Source organism: Camelina sativa, chromosome 16 (genome assembly GCF_000633955.1).
Source record: "Camelina sativa cultivar DH55 chromosome 16, Cs, whole genome shotgun sequence".
Taxonomy (NCBI): Eukaryota; Viridiplantae; Streptophyta; class Magnoliopsida; order Brassicales; family Brassicaceae; genus Camelina; species Camelina sativa.
The window spans coordinates 25,695,241-25,709,972 of record NC_025700.1 but is presented as its reverse complement, the minus strand read 5'-3'; the positions used below and the strand labels follow the sequence as shown (position 1 = coordinate 25,709,972).

The 14,732-nt window shown below is 37.2% G+C and overlaps 1 protein-coding gene and 1 pseudogene across 4 annotated transcripts; one reads left to right on the top strand and one right to left on the bottom strand.

The window, feature by feature from the left end:
- On the top strand, positions 11,114–12,535 carry LOC104752479 (annotated as a pseudogene).
- Positions 12,812–14,536, bottom strand: LOC104752477 (VQ motif-containing protein 11-like). Of its 4 annotated transcripts, none has more exons than XM_010474626.1 (2): positions 13,895–14,536; positions 12,812–13,113 (listed from the first exon to the last, which is right to left on the bottom strand). In XM_010474626.1, the coding sequence occupies exons 1-2, from the start codon at positions 14,385–14,387 to the stop codon at positions 13,094–13,096; spliced, it is 513 nt and encodes a 170-aa protein (XP_010472928.1). In that variant the 5' UTR covers positions 14,388–14,536; the 3' UTR covers positions 12,812–13,093. The 4 variants fall into 4 exon arrangements, with proteins under 4 accessions (XP_010472928.1, XP_010472929.1, XP_010472926.1 ...); XM_010474627.1 differs by having other exon boundaries at positions 12,812–13,074; positions 13,895–14,535; XM_010474624.1 differs by lacking the exon at positions 12,812–13,113 and adding an exon at positions 13,120–13,663.

Genomic DNA, 14,732 nt, shown 5'->3' with positions numbered 1-14,732 from the left:
AATGGTTCTATGCTGCCAGTGCGATTCGATGTTTTGTAGTTGTACTTCTAAATAATTTAATCAAATGTCGACATAAATAAAATAAAAACAAGTCAAACAAAATCCATCATCCATCGTTCTCAATAATCTTTTTATATAAAAAAATAAACTATTGAGTTAATTATTTTGTGTGTTTTCTTTTTCAATGGTTCGGCGAGTTGTCTTAACAAAATCCATCCCCTATCGTTCTCAATAATCTTTTTATACATATATATAAAAATCTAACCTATTTGGCTAATTATTTCGTATGTTTTCTTTACAATGACTCGGCGAATTTTCTTAATTATGACAAAATACTTTCATAAAACTATATATGAATTATTGAATGGGACCAAAAGAAGAGTATTGAGTTTTGAAAATATCGACATGACCATTGATGAAGTGGGTCCAATCCACTCGTCAAATGGCTAAGTCTATTCCGAGACTATTCCTATCTGCGAAGAAACGGATTGCTTCCGTCGTTTAATGTTTTGATTCATCAAAGAGCCACCCGACGAATCACACGACGACTCTTCCCTTTGGCAAGATGTTGACGTACGCCCTGTCGTTTTGTTCTCGTCCTACACCTTATAGTCATTCCAACGGCGCCGTGCCGTTGTGTTTTCTCCAAGTTGATTCACCTTTTTGTCAGCCCGTTTTTATCCCACGTCTCATTTTCAATTAGTTTATTTGTTGTTATCTAAATACACTAGATTGGAGCGTTTCATTGTCCATATGTGGCAATCCATAATAATATTATCTATTTATCTTATATATTAACCAAAACTTCAAGTTACATTCATCTGCAAATACATGAATGGGGTGCCATAGCAGTAATCAGAAAACTGTAATTTAAAAGTAAAACAAACAAATACATACGTTAAAGATGTTTAGAGCATGTGGTGGACACTAGAACTAGTCCAACCTGCATGGAACATGCTGCTTCCCCGAATATTGTATTATTCAATTTTGTACAGCTACAAAAAAATGGTGTATATGTAAATTAAATAAATGTCTAATACGTTACACATTAATGTATACTAAGCATTATATTGATTTGATTGAGGGATTGTACTTTGTACTAGTATAATGCTTTTGATTAAGGAGACAAACTTTCGATTATTTACGTCACACGCGTTAAGAAGCTTGATGAAGATCCAATATGTTTTTCAAAAAAAAAAAGATCCAATATATTTTTAATCACCATGAAGATCTGTCGTATGCTTGTTATATATATTGTAAGTTGTAACCACATATATATAAACATTCGTATGCTCAAATTTAACCTGAGCTATTCTCTCAAATTAAGAGATCATTTGTAGTTTTTAGAGATCGAATACACAAATACTCCAGATTCACACAATAGATTTAATAATCTTTTAATTATGCTAAACCAAAATATTGTAATTAAATTGCAAGTTGAAATAGAAATAAAGAGTTGTAAAATTCAGAGGAATGAAACGCTAGGCCTAGGGAAATTCTCAGGAAATCATGGAAAATTAGATCAATTAATTAAACAAACAGGATTCAACAATTAAGCACCGTTCTTGAACTCTAAACACAATTGTAAAATAAATCAGTTCTCACTGCAAATATTATCTAAATTTAAAAACAAGAAAATCCAAATCTCTTTGTAAAATTCTAGGTTAAAATCAGCAATAAAATCAAGTTTAGATAAGTTCACAAAATTACTAAATCAAATCTCTTTGCAAGAAGTAATTTTGCTCACCAAAGGTTTTATCAGGAAAATCAATTATATTCTTATATCAATTCATAATCCTAAGATCTAAATCCAGATGACTAATCAAAGATCTAGCATTAATAACAACCTATGGTGAAGAACAAGAAAGATAATGAACCCTAAATAATAACAGATCTAATAATCCATGAAATCCCTAATGAGAAACCCTAAACCTAACAAGCAGATCTACTCAGACATAATCAATGAAACACAAAACATCTTCTGAATAAATTGCACTAAGAAAGAGATTAAAGAAGAAGGAAAGGAGTTCTGAATCTTCTCTGAAGGAGTCTTGATTCTTCTCTCCAAAAGCTCTCTAAAAATCTCTTAGGGTTTTGCTCTCAAAAGTTGCAGGGGAAAAAAATAAAGCTTAGGTCTAAACAATGACCTAGAAAACCTATTTATATTCCTAAAACACGTCCAAGAACTAATGATGCAAATATGGAAAACTTGGACAACTTTGTAAAACTTCCAAATTTGAAGACTTGTCTCGTCTTGCATGGGTGTCGACCGATGCTCATGTAGTGTCGATCGACGCTCTTCATATAATCAGAATCCAAATTGATTTCCTCCGGTTAAATGCAACAAAACGATCCAACTTGCTCCATTTCGACCCATCCGTGCCAAAATCCTATAAAGACTCAAAAGACTCTAAAAATACCAAAAATACTCTATAAATAAAACTTATATCATGGCTAAAAACACCTAAAAAACATGATATATCAACTCCCCCAGACTTAGTCTTTGCTTGCCCTCAAGCAAAACATAAACTTATACCTGTGAAAGAGGTTTGAAAACGCGGAAACTCCTTTTCTTTTTAAAGTAATACCATGATCATCCAAACCATAATCCATATGCTTAGCAGATAAATCCAAATCGAACCACCATGTACTTCTCCGTTGACATTTATAGCATCCCAAATTCAAACCAAATTTCACTACTTCCTCCATTAAGCCTTCATCAGTGGGTCTCATCAATTTGATCAATGTCAAGAACCTTCTAGACTCATTCCCGTACAATACCATAACAAGCAAGACAATATCTTTAATACCAGTGGTACTCTTTCTCTCTCCCAGACTAATTCTATTATTATCCTCCTTTGAGCATTGCTTTGCTGTTTTTTTTTTTACTATTCTTTTTTTTTCTCAAAGTTGTAGGCGAATAATGGGGTTATAGGTAATTTACCTACCCCTCGCTTCCAAGCTTTGTGTGATCATTTGACTCAAGAGTAGAATAATGAGGTCGTAGGTAATTTACCTACCTCTCTAAACTAATCAAAATCATCTCATCTTTTATTCTCTCTTTTTTTTTCAAACAAAGCTCTCCGGAATAATCTCTTCAAACTAAATAAGGGAGAGGAGTACCATTTTCTTTTGAAAATCTTACTTGTCAGGTATGAACAAGGAGTCAAGCTCTATGAACATCAATCTCCTTGATGAGGTAAAAAGAAAAGTGTAGAAGTTACCTCAGGCTTTTATGGATTCAGTTAGAAATTTAGATGTCTCTGGTTTACTGGTCAGCCATTGGATTTTCCATTAGTCGGATTAGTGGATTCAATCTGCAGCATTAATCAACCAAGACAATACACCTAAAAAGAAAAATCATAGTTCCCAACAAAAATTTTGACTCAATAAACAATTTTTTTTTTTTTTTAGGATCTCAAAAACAAAGACGTAGTTAGTAGCTGCCTCCTCCACACTTAAACAACATTGTCCCCAGTGTTATCAAGTAAGAGATTGGCGAATAAAAATAAAAATAAATCAAAAGAGAAAAGAAAAATAAAAACCTACCAATGGGTTGCCTCCCACTAAGCGCTTGTTTTCAGTCATTAGCTTGACTGTGTCGGATATCAGGCATCCAGTTGATCAGAACATGGCAATGAATGCTTTTGAAAAGAATGTCTCTTCATCCAAGGTGGTGTGTAAGCTTTAGGTGCATGAGGTTTGCCAAGGATGCGAGGATCATGACCAGGGCGGGACGGAGGTATGGATGGCTTTCTTTTATGTCCTGAAAATCATCAACAGAAGAAACAAGCACTCTACGATAATCTCGTGGTTTGGTTAACTGCAAAACAGTTTTTGTACCTTTGAAATTCTTATTGATGATAGGAGAAGGTTTAGGAGAAGGAGATGCATACCTTGGCCTTACCTATGGGTTCTTGACTGTAGAATGGTGAGATTTCAGCTTTACAACCGGTCTAGGACTTGCAGCTAAGGAATCAGCTCAAGAATCTTCGGTTTTGGACAAGTCTGGATGTTCTCGTGGAGGTGTGTTGATCGATGTTACAGCTGCTTCGATCGATGCTGAGCCTGCAACCCTTGTTTCTTCAACAATTCTGCAACTTTCCTCATCAATCCGTGTTTCCATAACAAAAACATCATCTACCAGCATCTTGTCATGGATCAGAACCTCATCATTGTCTCTAGTACTGATTATATGATCTCCACTCCAATCTGTAAGTTTAACAGCTTGCTTACTTACTTCCTCAATCGGCTCCAACTCCTTGACATACCCAGCAGTAATTTCTCCAGGAAGCTCTATGATTGGATCATCATCAAAAGCAATTTCCACAGAAAATGTCTCACCATCAATAGTGGGAGCTCTTCTCAGCTTGTCCATCTCAAAGTTCATGACCAAATCATCCACATTTAGAGATATGTGGCCCTTCTTCACATCTATGATGGCACCAGCTGTAGCCAAGAAAGAACGTCCTAAGATGAGAGGATCACTATGCTATTTGTCATATTCCAACACCACAAAATCAATGGGAATCATGCAATCTCCAATCTGAATCGGAACATCTTCTAAGAGACCTTCATGAATCCATCTATATCGATCAGCTAAGATAAGAGAGATCTTAGTTGGCTTGAAATCTGTCATCCCAAGTCTCACAGCAACAGAATGTGGCATCAAGTTGATACTAGAATCAAGATCACAAAGAGAGTGAGAAAACCTTCCTGTGGAGATAGAATAATCAAGTACAAAGCTTCCAGGATCTGGTAACTTCTCTACAATCCTACTTTGAATCATTGCACTCACTTTCTCAGATACAACCACTTTCTCTTTCCTCTCTTTCTTCTTCTGTGGAGGCTGATTCAACAGAATTGAGCTGACATCCTTGGTTAGCAAAGCTCCTTCCTCAGGACTCAAACCATTGGTGACCATTCTCTTGACATACCGCTTAATCCTAGGAGAAAACTTGACAGCATCAATTAAAGGCATCTCAATCATTACCTTGTCCATCATAGCTTTGCATCTAGTTTCCTCAAGCTCTTGCTTAGATCTCCTAGGCTTAGGAAAAGGTACCTTAGGCTTATAAGCTTGCTCTGAATCGATTGGTGGAGCTGGAACTGAAACCGGAGTTGTTTGTGGAGTGCGTCGATCGATGCTCTCTTCCTGGAGTGAGTTTGCCTCGATGGATGGTGACTGCATCGATCGATGCATTGTGATGGCGTCGATCGATGTTGGTTCTACTTTCGTCGTATCATGGTTTTCTCCCTCATTCACCAGAATTGCATTGCAAGCATGCCTTGGATCCGTCTCTGTTCTTCTAAACACAAGTTCTTCTTGTCTTTTGACAGACCCAGCAGTCTGAATCACTTGATTCTCTAGTTTCTTGACATGAGTGTTTAATGCATCGAATTTCCCACTAAGCTCAGTGTATACAGAATCTATCTTTCCATTGAAGTCCACTGTCAATTTCTGTTGACCTTCCAAAATCTGTCAATCATTGATTCCATCTTGCTCTCTGAATTGGATGGAGGGAGGGTTTGGTAAGAAGAAGAACCTTAGTTCCTAGTGAAGTTGTTGTTTGGATTTCCTGAGAATGAATTCTTCTGACCAAATCTCTGATTTTGATACCCAGCTCCATACACATAGTTGACATCTTCTATAATCTCTGACTTTGGCTCAAAAGTCTCAATATCTTCAGCAAAATGGACAGACTTCTTTCCCACAAGAAGATTGTGCATTGTATCCAACTTAGCATTTACTGCAGCAAACTGATTTGAATCATGGTCTTCATGTGCTTTTTTCCCCTCTAAGTCTGCATTCTTGGTATTGTTGCTTGATGCTAGCCTTTCAATCAACTGTTCAGCTTCATCTAGATACCTTGTCTTAAAGTTCCCATCACTAGCAGCATCTAAAGCCATCTGATACCTCCAATCAATACCAATAAAGAAGATACTAATCAACTGCACCTCTGAGAACCCATGATGCGGACAATCTCTCTGGTATGCTTTGAACCTTACCCAAGCAGCTTTGTAAGATTCAGCAGGTCCTTGTCTAAAGGTGGAAAGCTTAATCCGCAGCTCATCAGACATCGCATCATCATAAAAGTAGTTCAAGAATGCCACCTTGATGTCATGCCAGTTTGTCAGAGATCCCGGTTTGAGTTGTCTTAGCTCATGAGAAGCTTCCCCAGCAAGTGAGTAAGGGAAGAGCTTGCAATAGAGATAGTCCTCTGTGACTCCATTGACCTTGATACTTATGACTATATCCTCAAAATGTTCAATGTGGTCTAGAGGCTTCTCATGTGGCAAGTTCTGGAATGGTCTTTGTCCAACAAGAGCAAAGTAGGCAGGCTTCAACTCAAAATCATTCCTTGGGAATGGAGGAGGGACAATTGCGGAGCGGTTCTCATAGAACAAGTCTGGTCTATCGAAATCCGCAAGAGTCTTGACAAGCTCTCCATTATTGTCCCGTCGCCTCTGAACATTCTCTGCATCGGCTCTGGCATTGTGTCGATCGACGCCAATGTTGCGTCGGTCGACGCCGTCTTGGTTGTGTCGATCGATGTCGTCATTGCATCGCTCGACGCCACGTGCATCATCCTCAATCACGACGAGTTCTTCCTGAATAACTCGTCCGTCATCATCAAGTTTTTGGCCTTGTTTGTTGCGCACATGACCCTCTTGATCCCTCAAAACTCCAGCCGCATCTGGTCTCAATATGATTGTATTGGCCATCTTCACTGACTTGGCTGCTTTTGTGTTATCACGCTCTAGTTGTCCTAACTCTTGGTTTGTAAGCTTAACAACTGGACCAGTAGGATTCTTCTTAGTGTTAGGCTTAGGCATGTACCTGAAACACACAAGAGAAAATAAACAAAAGCGTGTGAGTAGAACAGAAAAAGAAAAATCTAGACAAAATCAAATACGTTAATCTAATGGTAAATCAAAAGAGTCCCCGACAACGGCGCCAAAATTTAATATGCTCAAATTTAACCCTGAGATACTTTCTCAAATTAAGAGATCAATTGTAGTACTTAGGGATCGAATCCACAAAGACCCCAGATTTACACAATATATTTAATAATCTTTTAATTATGCTAAACCAAAATATTGTAATTAAATTGCAAGTTGAAATAGAAATAAAGAGTTGTAAAATTCAGAAGAATGAAACGCTAGGCCTAGAGAAATTCTCAGGAAATCATGAGAAATTAGATCAATTAATTAAACAAGCAGGATTCAACAATTAAGCATCGTTAATGAACTCTAAACATAATTGTAAAATAAATCAGTTCTCACTGCAAATATTATCTAAATTTAAAACCAGAAAATCCAAATCTCTTTGTAAAATTCTAGGTTAAAAATCAGCAATAAAATCAAGTTTAGATAAGTTCACAAAATTACTAAATCAAATCTCTTTGCAAGAAGTAATTTTGCTCACCAAAGGTTTTATCAGGAAAATCAATTATATTCTTATATCAATTCATAATCCTAAGATCTAAATCCAGATGACTAATCAAAGATCTAGCATTAATAACAACCTATGATGAAAAACAAGAAAGATAATGAACCCTAAATAATAACAGATCTAATAATCCATGAAATCTCTAATGAGAAACCCTAAACCTAACAAGCAAATCTACTCATACATAATCAATGAAACACAAAGCATCTTCTGAATAAATTGCATTAAGAAAGAGATTAAAGAAGAAGGAAATGAGTTCTGAATCTTCTCTGAAGGAGTCTTGATTCTTCTCTCCAAAAGCTCTCTAAAAATCTCTCAGGGTTTTGCTCTCAAAAGTTGCAGGAAAAAAAAATAAAGCTTAGGTCTAAACAATGACCTAGAAAACCTATTTATATTCCTAAAACACGACGAGAGACTAATGATGCAAATATGGAAAACTTGGGAAACTTTGTAAAACTTCCAAATTTGAAGACTTGTCTCGTCTTGCATGGGTGTCGACCGATGCTCATGTGGTGTCGATCGACGCTCTTCATATAATCAGATAATCAAACCCGACCTGGGCGTTCGGTTTAACCGGGTCATTCGGGTTGGGTTATTCGGTTTTGGAGAAATTTGGTTTTCTAAAAATCTCACCGAATAAACCCGAATTAAAATTCAGTTCGGGTCGGTTCGGAAGTCGGTTTGTTCGGGTCGGTTATTGACTAAAATTTATGTTCCGAAATTGAACCGAATTTTGTTTTCTTCGGTTTATTCGGTTTCTATTTCGGTTTACATATTAAAAAATGAAAATTAACTCTATTACAAATTCAAATCCACTAAAAAAACCCATTACAAATACAATCGAAAGCCCAAAATACAATTAAAGCCCAATATACAACTAATAGTCCAACCCAATCAAATGGTAGGGTTTTGAGTCAAAAAGATATGAGCTGCCGCTCAAGCGGCTGTGACGGTGACATCAACGGCGATCTCCGACTAGCCATCTTCGACCACCCTATACCACCTTTGAGGTTGCTTTGAACGAGGCTGATGAAGTGATGAGTCTATTTCTCACATTCTCACTAAAACAAGAAAGAAAACAAGTAAATCAGTAGATATAATCAGAAGTTTAAGATTTAGATGAAAAAGGCAGGTGAGACCCAATAATCAAACACGAACCTCACATTGTAAATTCATCGAAGGCGGATTGAGTTGAGGGAGATTCTCGGTCATAGCTGCCATTGTTGAGTATGAATTAAAGCTTTCGATTTAGAAGAAGCATAAGTATGAAAAGAGTAAGAGGAGAAAAACAAGAACTAAGAAGATCAAGATGTATAAGTTGTTTACTTGAAGGAGAAGAAGCAAATGTAAAGGAGAGGAGGCGAGATGTCTTCTACGATCATTAGTGCATTAGATCTAGGGTTTTAAGTATTTATATCATGTTCCCCTTAACCGAATAAATCGATCGGTAATCGGATACCAAACCGAGAAAACCGAATTCCAAAATCCTAAAATAAATTCACCGATCGGTTTACTTCTCTTCTCTCCTTCACTACCAAAAACCGAATGTTTTGGTTTGATCGGTTCGGTTTGATCGGTTTTCACTAATTGCCCAGGGCTACTCAGAAGGTACATTCAGAAAGTACAATCTTTTAATGTGTAAGTGTTTTTAAGTTTAACTTATACTTACAATAAATGAATTCATTCTTGTTTGTTGTACATTAGTAAGTGTACTCTTAGCTCTGAAGGAGTCTTGATTATTCTCTCCAAAAGGTCTCTAAAAATCTCTCAGGGTTTTGCTCTCAAAAGTTGCAGGAAAAAAAAATAAAGCTTAGGTCTAACCAATGACCTAAAAAACCTATTTATATTCCTAAAACACGTCGAGAGACTAATGATGCAAATATGGAAAAGTTTGGTAACTTTGTAAAACTTCCAAATTTGAAGACTTGTCTCGTCTTACATGGGTGTCGACCGATGCTCATGTGGTGTCGATCGACGCTCTTCATATAATCAGACTCCAAATTGATTTCCTCCGGTTAAATGCTCCACAACGATCCAACTTGCTCCATTTCGACCCATCCGTGCCAAAATCTTATAAAAATTCAAAAGACTCTAAAAATATCAAAAATACTCTATAAATAAAACTTATATTATGGTTAAAAACACCTAAAAACCATCATATATCAAACATCATCGATAATAGTTTAAAAAACAATTCAACAACCAATTGTTTATGGCCGACCAATGATAGACTCACACATGGAGACAACAAGCGAAATAAAATAAATGAAAAACAAGATTTTTATTTTTTTTTATAAACAAGGAAATTCTAGAAGGGTTAGAGAAAATACATTCTAGAAGGGAATCTGGGAGGAAAGACTCCAAAACATTAGCTTAATTTTAAGCTGGATTTTGGATTTTAGTATTTATTTCTTTCATATCTTACAGTTTATTACTTTAGAAATTAATCTCTAAACGCTGTTATGTGATTGGATCATGTTCCACATAATGTGAGAAGGAAACAAATTCGTAGTAGTGATCCCCCTTCTTTATATGTATTTATAATAACTACACTTCTTGTTGTACTATTTTTTTGGTTCACCACCCTCTACACGACTACACTCACTGTGTTTTGAAGTCATTGTCTATATATTTGTTATATTAACTATTCATCAAGTTTTCGTATACGAATGTCATTTTATTTTGCCATCGTATGTATGTGTANAAGTATTTGTATACGAATATCATTTTATTTTGCCATCGTATAAATGTGTAGAATACATATATATATATATATATATATATATGCATGACCTAGTGTACAATTTTCGCTGTTGTTGTTGGTTTGCCATAAAGTTATGTTGTTTAGAATTAGGACATGGACGTAAAAGCAAAAGAGTGTGGTCCGATTAATATTTTAATATATGAGAAAAGAAAGGGTGTGATCTAAAATATAGATAGTGTCAGAAGGTACATTCAGAAAGTACAATCTTTTAATGTGTAAGTGTTTTTAAGTTTAACTTATACTTACGATAAATGAATTCATTCTTGTTTGTTGTACATTAGTAAGTGTATACTTAGCTTAGACAGCTGTCTATATAGCATGCAGTACATATATATAAGAGTGACATGTCGAAACAACATATCCAAAAAAAGAGTCTAAAATCAGTGTTTAAGTCCAAAAGGCTTCCTAATTCGCTATATTTGCTACCATTCCAATCCATGGTCCATGTGTATCCTTATCATGTTTGGATGTATTTTGCTGTTGGCTGGAATTTGGAAGCTTCATTACTAAATTTGACAGTTAGAATTAGGGAATATCACAAAACAAAATATTATCTACAAAAAAAGAAAAAGATGAAGAGCACATCCGTCAAGTTGGTCCCAATTGATTCGATCGAAGTCTCTATCTTTAAGCTCCACAACCATTAACCGTTTTTGCACCATACTCAAATTCCGTTATCTTTCATTTAAACATTAAAAGAAAAATACATAAAATAACCTTAACGAAAAATAATATACCAAGTAGTGTATTTGTCAAACAAAAAAGAAATCCTGAATTATTTATTATGAGAAGCAAACAAAAAATGAAAAATACCGAAATGAATGAATGAATCAAAGAAGAGTTTCTAGAAACAAAGACACTTATCCTCAACTCAAACTATCTATAAAGCGGCACACTCTCCTCTTCCCCATTCATCATCATCATCTTCATCTTCAACCTTCTCTCTATCCAAAAAAATCCTCTTTCACTAAATTTAACTGTTTCATCTAAATCTTTCTTTGACACTTTTCGACACACAAAAAAAAAAAAAAAAGCTTCAGTTAATAATCTTTGACACTTTCGTGATGGAACTCATCCCTAATCTTCCCGACGACGTAGCCAGAGAGTGTCTCCTACGCGCCTCCTACAAGCAGTTCCCTACCATAGCTTCCGTTTGCAGAGGCTGGAACCGTGAAGTCTCTCTCTCTGACTTCTTACAGCAGCGAAAAGCTTCACGCCATAGCCAAGAGCTTCTTATTCTTTCACAGGCTGAGGCTCGTCGTCACGACAAAGACTCCTCTGGATCTTTAAAGATTCACGCTTCCCCTGAATACCGGATCGCCGTTCTCGAATCCGGGTCGGGTCTTTGGACGTTGCTTCCACCGCTCCCTGGGGGTCAATCCAACGGACTTCCTCTGTTCTGCAGTTTGGTTTCTGTCGGGTCGGATCTAATCGTCTTGGGTGGGCTTAACCCGGTCACGTGGCAGGCTTCTGATTCGGTCTTCGTCTTCAGTTTCCTCACCTCCAAATGGCGCGTGGGGGCGACCATGCCAGGTGTAAGACGATCCTTCTTCGGATGCGCTTCCGATTCTGATCGGACGGTGTTGGTCGCGGGTGGACACGACGAAGAGAAATCTGCACTGACGTCAGCAATTGTGTACGACGTGGCAGAAGACAAGTGGACGTTCTTGCCGGATATGGCGCGCGAACGAGACGAGTGCAAAGCTATTTTCCACGCTGGCATATTCCACGTCATCAGCGGATATGCCACCGAGGAACAAGGGCAGTTCGGTAACATCAGAATCGTTCGATGTGTCTACGTGGCAGTGGGGTCCACTTACGGAGGATGGCTTCCTCGACGACGCCGTTAGCCCGCCGATCTGCGCCGCCGGAGAAAACGGGGATTTGTACGCGTGCTGGCGCGGCGACGTGATGGTGTTTATGAACGGCACGTGGCATAAAGTGGGCCAGATCCCTGCTGATGTGCACAATGTGACTTACGTGGCGGTGAGGCCGGGGAAGCTGGTTGTGATCGGCAGCGGCAAGGCTGGATACGGTGAAGCCACCGTAGGGTATATCTGTGATTTAAGTAGCTCTCGGTGGGTACAATTGGAAACACATGTTGGTCACGTTCAAGCTGGCTGCTTCTTGCAAGTCTAATATGAAAACCAAAAAAGCTTTCCAATCTTTTGGAGTTTGGACCTAACTAAATCCCAACAAATCCATTCAATTTTCTCGTGTGTTAATGTATAAATCTTTTCGTGATAACGAAAGAAAGAAGAAGTTTAGTTGTGATATTATATATTAGTGTTAATAATTAAATATGGTATTTATTCGTTCAGAGTGTGACGTTAACTAATTATTTTTGTATACCTAATGATACAAACAAATAAAAGCTTTCGAGATCTACTACATAAACCTTTTATGAAATTTAATTCAAAGGAACTTTAATTTGGTGGTGGTATTGATTGAAGAACTTTAATGATGGGTTTTCCATAGGATAGCCCTATTAAAAAAAAAAAAGATTGTACGTGAGGCCCAAATAGAACCAAATTATCTATAAATGGGCTTCTGATGGGACTTGAGAGAGTTATGTAAATGATGAAGGACAAATGGACCGCAAGGATATGAGCAGAGGGTTTGAAATATGGATTACACCTGAGGGGCAGAGTTCGAAGATAGACTGACAACAGACTTTAAAGATAGATGCAGAGACACCCTCTGTTACAAGTAACATCTATCTATTTAATTTTATCATCTCTTTTCATACACACACACACGTAATAAAAAGAAAAATAAAAAAAGGTGCATTATATGTTTAGCAGGAGAATTGAAGCGTAGCCGTTGAATCTGCAGAGGACATAGGCGCCGCTTCATTCTGCGTCACAGCTTTGTCATTAAATCCAACGGCTGGCAGCTTTATTACACACACACACAAAAAAAGAAGATTTATAATTGGAGAGCACTGTTACACTGTACCCTATCACCACAGAGAATTTAGCTTCTTTCTTAACCCAAAAGTCAACATATTTTTTGTATCTATTATATGAGTCAGCCTATGTTGCTGTAATGTATAGCCTATCTATTCATTATTCATTCACCTCCTCATACATCATCAACTTGATCGTATTTGGAAGGAAAATTTAAGATACAAGATTACGTTTGATATATAGTAGACTTGTCAAATATAATGTATGAAATTTAGAACAGTGAATCTTAAAGTATCCTCTTTTTTTTTTTTTTTTTGTTATACATAATTTTAAAATTCGAGACTAGTAGTACATAGCGTGCGTTTTTGGATCTCACCCTCACGTAGTTCAAAAAAATATAAAAGACAATAATACCATTGTCGTGAAATGATGTCTTCCTTAGACTTAATGTAAGTAAAATTGCCGCGTATGAAAATAAGATTTTTATAGTCTAAAAGGTAGTGGATGGACTACACGCGCCGAAATAGTTGACCTTTGCTAGGAAAAAAAAGAAAGAAAAAGCCTAAGGTTAAATGAAAACAGATATTAGCCCTAACAAAAATAGTAAAAAGCAATAGCAGTAATAATAATAATAATATCACGTGTCACCAACTTAAGATTAATTAATAGCCTAAAACTCAAAATTACGACGATTAGGGAGAGAGAGAGAGAGAGGTCTTCTAATAAGTTAAGAATTGCGATAATTATCTTCAATCCGATGATTAGTACCGTTAGGAGAACGAAGAGGAAACAGTGGCAAAAGCTCCGGTGCTGGCTCGGCGCCGCTTCTCGGGCTCGGAAGGAAGTAGAACCCTTTCTCGGCTATGGCTTTTTGCTCTTCCTGTTCCGGTGCCGCGTGGTGTTGCTCTTCACGCGCTGAATGTGGACTCACGCGCGCCCAGAATGGGTCGAGGTGAGAGACCGGAGACACGAGGAACCCTCGGTGGAAATGGCTGAAAGGGTCGTTCGGGTCTGTGATGTTGTTTACCATCAGCTCCATTTTCTTGGATGATTGACGTCGTTCGTGAAGCTTGAACGCTGGCTTTTTCGGGGTTAATGGAAGCTTCTGTTGTGCAGCGGAAGAAGAAGAGGAGGAGAGATCCGGTGGTGCTCCCGTGAGTTTCTGGACGATGTTGCGGAAATTGGAGGGATCTGCTTGAACGAACATCGTGTTTGGGTCGGTGGCGTAGCTCGGCGGCTGATGGTGCTGCTGGCTGCTCATGGTGGTTGTGAGAGATGACACGAAAAGAGATGTGTGTACTTGAATGAAACCTTTAAAAGAAGAAGAAGAAAAGAGAAACTTGCTTCGTTTTTTGTTTTTGTCTAAAAGACATTCGTCTGCCTACTACGCAATTATTTAAAGAAGACCCTCTTGTGTGTGTCTTTTTTTTATTGACATTTTTTGCCAACATATTAAATGTTACTAGTCATTAACAAAAGTTGCTAAGATGTTTGACTTTGCACGTCTAGAACTTTTAGTTCATACGTTGACTAAAAAAACAAATAAATTGTTTAGTTGCTAATAATTCACTAATTTGTTTGTTCGATACACGGATTTAAACTTTAT

Coding starts and splice junctions, on each gene's coding strand:
- LOC104752477 (XM_010474624.1), bottom strand. CDS start 14,387: ATGAGCAGCCAGCAGCACCATCAGCCGCCGAGCTACGCCACCGACCCA. Junction 13,664..13,894: donor TCCTCTTCGTTCTCCTAACG/GTACTAATCATC, acceptor TTTTTTTCCTAG/CAAAGGTCAACTATTTCGGC.